We start from the raw sequence: 7500 nt of genomic DNA on the forward strand, positions 1-7500 counted from the left end.
TAGGGTTACCCTAGCAATCACACATTTCTTCTTTTTTTCATCGACGTGTTTACAAGGCAGCTAGGGTTACCCTGGCGCTAGAGTAACCCTATCTGAGTGCTAGGGTTACCCTAGCTGCCCTTGTAAACAACTTTTTAGCGGCTTCCATTGTGTTTGCGATGCTGGTTTTTACCAAGCACGCATAGTTGTCCCGGGTGATTGGGTAACCCTACCAGTGAATTTTTGCTTGTAAACCCGGGCTATCTTTGACTCTCCTGCTAAGATAACCCTCTTGCTAGGGTAACCCTAGCACTTTCTGTGTCGTAGCACCACAGTTCGTTTGGAGACTAAACCCCTTCAGCCATGGTCATAAGTTCAATTCTTATAAGGAGAACCCTTTTCTTTCCCCAAGTATCCGCGAATCACCCTCGAAAAATATGTCCCTTCATAGTTGAAATACTTTTTCAGACTATGAAATGCAAGAAATATGTAAGATGTATTAATATAAAGCTTACTCACTCGAGTGTTCGGCGACCATATTTTGCTATTACGGTAACAGTGAAAGCTGATTTATAATTTCAATCGCCCGAAGCGCCACACACATCTTATTACTACTCAGTCAAGAAACGCCTTCAAAAGGCTTTTCTCTTCTCTTAACTGAATAACTGTACAGTTATTTGGCGTCACCGCAGGAAGAGAAACGGCAACGACCTGGAGCAGATGAACGAGAGAAGCTTCCGTTTGTTTCTCACGACATTACTATCAGCGTTGCCATGACAACTGTATGGATGGTCATCCATGCATCAGCTGCACTGGCGATTTGCAAATGTTTTCACGTTTCCCACCACTATACCGGCTGGAGGTGTGGGAAATCACGGGCTTAATTACAGTGAATGTATAAGGTTTTCTATATAACACCGCTACAAAGTGACGGATTTCCAAAATTTAACACTACTTTTAATTAATCATTTTATTTATAACATCCGTTTACGACGAAGACGTTCAACAGAACGTTCGTTAGAGCAACGAGGCATAACGTCGGAGAATTAGACCTCGAAGATTTCCTAACGCTTCAAATTCAACTTCGAATTTAGCAACATAATCCAGTTGTTTTCTGGGAGAAAGGCGAAATGAGTGAGAGCTGTGTTAGTTGACTTCACTGCCTCTAGAAAAACTTAAAAGGCGTTTGCCACACGATTACTGAGACCTTTTTTCTCTCAACGAACCCTTTCAGGGTTTCTGTCGACATCATAAGTGTTGGGGAGGAGGGGGAGGGGGGGGGGGGGGGGTCAAACACAGCTTACACAGAAGTATACTGACGAGGATTCGTACGATTTTGAACCGTTGTAAGCTGGCTTAAATTTGAAGCATTTTGGTGGCCAAAACATATTTATATAGAGAGAATTTTGTGAAGTATTACGGCGGCCTTGCTTCAAGAGGTCCCGAGTTCGATCCCCGGATCTCACATCCTTGTTTCGACTTCTTTCCTTTCATTGTAGCCTAGGGAGCGTTAAAGGGGCTAGGTCACGCTATTTTAGGTAATTTTGTTTAATTTTGTTAATTATGAGCTCTAAACGTCAAATTGGCAGAGCAAGAGCCTTTCATTTGCAAAATCACGGCCACATAACAACTGAGAATGATTTTCCAGCTGTGTAAATGACATTTTGATATAGACTGACATAAATTTGAAAAAAGGTGGGCCGATGTTTTTCAAATTTACCCAAATTCAATCCATTTCAATTCTCTCCAGTTTTGTCCATCCATGTCCCTTCTTGGCTTCCCTGTGTTTTGTTAGAGTTCTTCTATAGTTTTGAACAGTTATTTTGATATTTTAGTTAATTCTATGACCATTCAATCAGTGCTGAAATTGCCCAAAATTGCGTGACCTAGCCCCTTTAAATACCCTTAAAACGGAGCACTGATGGAAAGAAGGTGGTAAAATGAGCGCACCGTCGGCTTCCTGGGAGAATACCCTCTAGATGGTAAAGGAATTACCGACGTTAAATAAGGTGTACCTTTACCTATAGCAGGGAACAACGGCCACAAATCAAATTTGAAATTCTATACAAATCTTTGTAAAGCCTGGTTTTCACTAGTGACGCCAGCAAGATTGCAAGCATTTGATAGTACGCGATCTGTGATTGGCTGATTTAGCGGGCCGTATTCTACAGTTTGGCCCGCTGTACGGTCCGCTAAATTTAAAATTTTGATAAAACATTTTCTAGCAAGTTCCTACTGTCATTATGTTAACATAAACTTGTAAAAACGTTTGAATTTTGCAAGCAACTATTTAAAAAGCTTAGACGATTTACAATCTCTGTGACAGTTAAAGCTTCCGCTAGTTTCCTTTCTCACGCGTCTGATTACCTTTTCTGATGGGAATGCTCTTCCTGCGCATATGAGAAACCCATCCTACGACGCCTTCAAAAAAGCATTGTATCAATTTCAGATGCAAAAACTTAGGTTTTCCTAATTTTGATAGTAAGTTATTTTTTTTAATTAGTTTTATTCACTTTCTGTTGTAGCAGCATGGCTTTGTAATTTTGTAATTAAATATTAATAATTGTAATTTTGTGTGGGTATGTAACAGTCGCTTCTTTCGTAATACAGAGTAATTTAATCGTTAGGTTTCGGGCATTGCCTCCATTGTAAACGGTAACAAGCTTCTTGACAAGTTTCTTACTTTTCTTATTTTAATTGTACAGAATATGTAGATTTTAGACTTACTTCTTTCACCTAATATCACCATTTCCCTTATCTGCAATACCCTAGAATATTTTGGATAATTCTCCTGTGAACTCATGCTTAATTCTGCAGAAGCTCCTAGGTCTTGTAGTTTTTCTGATGTCTGTAAGACTCTCCTGGCAGAAGAGTGTTTTCACGTGACGTAACGGCGGCCATATTGGTTTCCCTTAACAATGAAACGGCGGCCATGTTGGTGTCCCAACTAATCCTTCGGGAATTGAGCTCTATTATCATGCAAACGTTCTCTTTTGTTTCGGAGGAAAAGAAAGGTTATTGATCACGTGAGTGAAAACATTCTATAGATGTTTAGGGAAAGAACATTCCGGTCTGCATGACATCATAGGCTATATTAAGGACTCTTCCATATAGTGTTTTCACGTGACGTCACCGGCGGCAGCCATGTTAGTGTGCCCAATTAATCCTCCGGGAATTGAGCTCTATTATTATGCAAACGTTTTCTTTTGTTTCGGTGGAAAAACAAGGTTACTGATCACGTGAGTGAAAACACTCTCTAAGATGGCGAGTTGTTTACTACGAAGATTCCGTCGGAGTTCGGTTATCCTGGTAGCAAATCTATTGTGCGGTGAAGGAATAAATCCAGTGTCCAGTTTGCGACATATTTGGTGGAAGCGGTGGGATCTAAATCATTGGTTACATTCGCGCTGTTGCAAATTAAAATACTGGCTCTTTGACTCAGTTACAGCAGGCTAAACGGCCAGTTGATTGACTGACGAGATGAACTGTCAAATTAATGCAAACGATTGACTGAACCTGTTTTGCATGCAGAAACTGAAAGATTGTTCGACGGGTCAGTTTATGCCGCTGTGAATCTGTCGTCAGGGAAAGCATTTCCATCTCAAGTGAAATGCCTTCTTTGTTCAAGAAGTTGCCATTGGTTCTTTAGAAAATGTTGACGCCGTGGTCTTTGTTGAGGACTTTCGTGGCCCTTTTCTCCATCTTTAAGAAGGGGTCACGATGTGAGGGCACACCTTGCATTACTCTAAATGGGCCTTTGAGCTGAAAGTATGTTCCTCGACCCAGATTGCTCTTGCCATACACTGTGGTAGATCGATTCCTACAAATCAAGACAGGTGGTATTTTCAAAAAATGCCAGACTTCTTCTTCATTTTCATACAGAGAAGTACATCTTATAAGTTGGGCCATCGCGCGCAATACCTATTGTTCCCGGGCCATTTATTTCCAGTTCTATAATTGTTGTACTGTAGATCGGAAAAAATTGTAGATTCTACCTATAAATACAAAAAGCCGCTCTATCATTTCAAAAAGTCTGTCTTTAGGCTGCTCAAAATATCGTGTTTAGACTGCTTAATTCACCAAAATCACCCCTTTCTTCTCTTATTGTGAGACCTCTATTCAGGGTTCACGCTTGATTGCGGTTTTCGCATCTCACTAAATACGCCAAATCTCCGACCATTCTCCGCGATGCAACTTTTCGAACGGAATAACGTACAACTGTGGAGGCCAGAGGGTGTAGTGATCAGCGCACCGGATTCCCACGCCCAGGTTCGCTAGTTCGAGGCATAGCTTTGCCACTGTGTTGTTTCCTTTCTTAGCATACGAGAGTGAGACTCGCATGGCCGGTGCTTGACCCGGTTTCTGTGTCATGAATCGACAAGGAGCATTGCCAATTCCCTCCCCACCCCCCTTCCCCACCCGCTGGACAGCATGTCGCCGGTACGATGGTCATACACGATTGCATGACTTTCACATACCCCGTACTATTTCATACATACATCCTCTACGGGTTTATCGTAAGCTCACAAAGTAACCAGGTCCAAGTTGGCATGATGGCTTGTTGGTGGAGCACTGCACCAGTATCGCAGAAACTCGAATTCTTCAGGCTTTCATTTCGTTGCTCCTAAAGTAGCGGTGAGTGTTATTTGGGATAGACGAGAAGGACATTTCCTGTTTCACTTCAGTTACATAAAAATTTACTCTATACTAATTTTCTCGTCAATTCAATTTGAAAAAGGCAATTTATGAAGTTCCACGGTTTTTAAAGAACATGAAAGTCTAGAAGGTTGAACCTGGACCATAAGCAACATCTGCATCATTGATAACCACTAGACCATCGAAACAAGCCGATAACTAAGTGCGAGTTTTTATAACATTTAAATAGTTACCCATCACCAAAATTGAAAGCTAATCGGTTATAAATGGGTGTTAGACTTAAATACTTGTAGATCAGCGCTATTCGGAATGAGTGCTTTGAATTAAACACTGTAGATCAGCGCTATACGAAATACTTGAATACTGTTCATGGGAATATTACGTTGTTGACCTTCTAATCTATGTAGATCGTGTAATTGTCACGAGATGTCCAATGGCCTTCTCGTCTATCCCTTACAGCATCAACCAAAGTAGCGCTCATAACTGCGAAGCTCATTTCAAGACTTAACAAGGACCTTTGCCCCACTCTGTCTCTCTCCACCTCGTTCTATGTGTGAGTAACGACGACATATTGTCGGGGACCGGGGCAACTTTGCAATGGACTCGCTTCCCTCCAGGGGAAGTAGCAATACTCCTAGTCGATTCATGCAACAGAAACCAGGTTAAGCTCCCCACGTGAGCCCGAGTGGCTCGTTCTGCGACTTTACCTGTCCCTAAATTGTTCTTCTGACTGCTATGGGACAAGGTTGTTCTGGTCATTGAGTTTGTGAAGGAAATCCTCAAGTATATTTTGATGTTAAACGATTTTGTTGTTTTAAAGGCTCTCAAAAAAAATCCTCAGGGGACGCCCAAAACAAAGGTTGGTTTGGAGAAACAAATAAATAAATGCATTACTGACCTAAGCATTACATCCTTCAGGGTTGAACAATTTTCAAACTGTTCATGCAAAACTTTTGTCGTCTCGCAGAACAAGTGGTCCACTTGATGTACAAGCTCATCTAGGTTACCTGAAACAAACAATACCAAAACAAGAGTTCGCGAGCACAGGAAAAGCGTGATGGTGATTTATTAGACACGGTAAATAAACAACATCACGGCCGCGATTCTCCGAATCTTGGCATATTTGAAAATCCAAGTGCTCCTTACAGAAGTTGAACATTTGACCTTCCCGTTATCAGTTTAGACGATCTGCTACCGAGCTAAAGGGCTAGTCCCCTGTGGGTACATGCAAGTGCCCAGGACAAGGAGCGTACAACTTCAATGTACTTGTGGAACGGCGTTTTTACAGACCAAGCTATTTTTAGATTGATTTTCGCGCCAAATCAGCCCTATTCCAGCTAATCACAGTCTTACATGAGAAATTATTATCCATGGATTATGGGATCTAGAATGGTCACTCATGCAAGACAAGTCTTATTTAAGAACTCGTCTAAAAATAGCTTGATCTGTGAAATGCCGTTACATAGGACCTGTTGGCTCCTGGTACATGTGAGAACATCCAAGCTAGAATTCGGAACTCCGTTCCACAGGTCAGGAGGACCCGACCTTTTTCCGAGCACGCCTCTGTCATTTGAGGATATTTGAAAAAAAAAAAAAACCAAAACAAACAAACGAAAAAACGGACATTAATTTCGACACATCCTCGTTTATTGATGATAAATAAGTTATTTCAAAAGAAATGATGTCAGCCGCTACCCGACCAAAAAAAAAAAATAGCCTTGACGGACAGCAACACCTTAATAGGCCTTATGCAGCAGGCGATCACATGGTACGAAACCGCGCACCGGTGACTCAGTTGGTTGAGCATCGGGCTGCCATGCGGGAAGTCGTGAGTTCGACTCCGGCCGGACCATCACTCGCCTTTGTAATTACATCCGCAAATGGTTACGACTTTCAAGGCTTCTCGGATAAGGACTAGAAACCGTAGGCCCCGTCTCACAACCCTTGAATGTTCAGAACCCAGTGGGACGTAAAAGAACCCACACACTATTCGTAAAGAGTAGGGCATGGAACTCCCGGTGTTGTGGTCAGCTGGGCTCATTTCATTCATTCATGTGCTGGGTGAGATCGCTAATGGACTGATAGCGGCTGCCAGCGGTGCCTGTATATGCTGATGTCAGATCTCACCCATAGATCCCTTGCTTGTAAAGCACATTTGAATATGCCAATAGAAAATGCGCTATATAAATTCATTACCATTACCATTACAAAAACCGCCATACTGGAAAGCAAATTGCGCACTGGGTCATCTAAAACAAAGAAAATTTAAATTTAAGTTCCTTTGCTTTAGATGTCCCAGTGAGCAATTTGCTCTCCAGTATGGCGGTTTTTGTACCACGTGATCGCCAGCTGCAAAGGGTCTATTGCTTTCTTTTTCATTCCCAAAAGACAAGGTCGAGGATGGGCCGAAAGTTCTTTCCTCCGCACATTTCCATTTGTCTGACGGATTTACGGAATTCGTTATAAATAAAGGCAAAATGCTTTCCAGGAGGCAGCGTGGCCGAGTGGTTAGGGCGTTGGGTTTGCATGCGGCTGCTCCGGGTTCAAATCCCGTTCTAACCCCTGGTTAAGATTTGTTTCCGGTTGTCCCGGATTCAACTCTACCATGCTTTGTAAATAGCCAACTGGTTGCCTCCTGCCAGTTGGGGTTCTTAATAATGTTTCTGTTAACTTTGAATTGTTTCTTTCACATTGTTAAAAGTGGGGTGCCTGTAAACTAGCTTGATAGCTAAGTGCACTTCCACTATAAACAAAGCATTTATTTCATTCTTATTTTTTTATTCCATCCACTCAGAGAAAAGACGACCTTTTAAGGATTGATTTGGCCTTTTTGTTCTGGAAGCCTGACGCTGCCTTGAGATTTAC

General features: G+C 41.9%; 1 protein-coding gene across 2 annotated transcripts in view; it reads right to left on the reverse strand.

The window, feature by feature from the left end:
• LOC137976504 (serine-rich adhesin for platelets-like) overlaps positions 1–7500 on the reverse strand; it is a 33624-nt gene that overhangs the window by 5597 nt on the left and 20527 nt on the right. For both annotated transcript variants that reach the window (XM_068823872.1, XM_068823873.1), the window contains exons 13-14: positions 5534–5642; positions 499–3799 (exon numbers count right to left, since the gene is read on the reverse strand). In XM_068823872.1, coding sequence (XP_068679973.1) covers positions 3625–3799; positions 5534–5642 — 284 coding nt within the window. In that variant the 3' untranslated portion in view covers positions 499–3624. The remainder of the gene's footprint in view (positions 1–498; positions 3800–5533; positions 5643–7500) is intronic.

Source organism: Montipora foliosa, chromosome 11, assembly GCF_036669935.1.
Source record: "Montipora foliosa isolate CH-2021 chromosome 11, ASM3666993v2, whole genome shotgun sequence".
In the NCBI taxonomy this organism is placed as follows: domain Eukaryota; kingdom Metazoa; phylum Cnidaria; class Anthozoa; order Scleractinia; family Acroporidae; genus Montipora; species Montipora foliosa.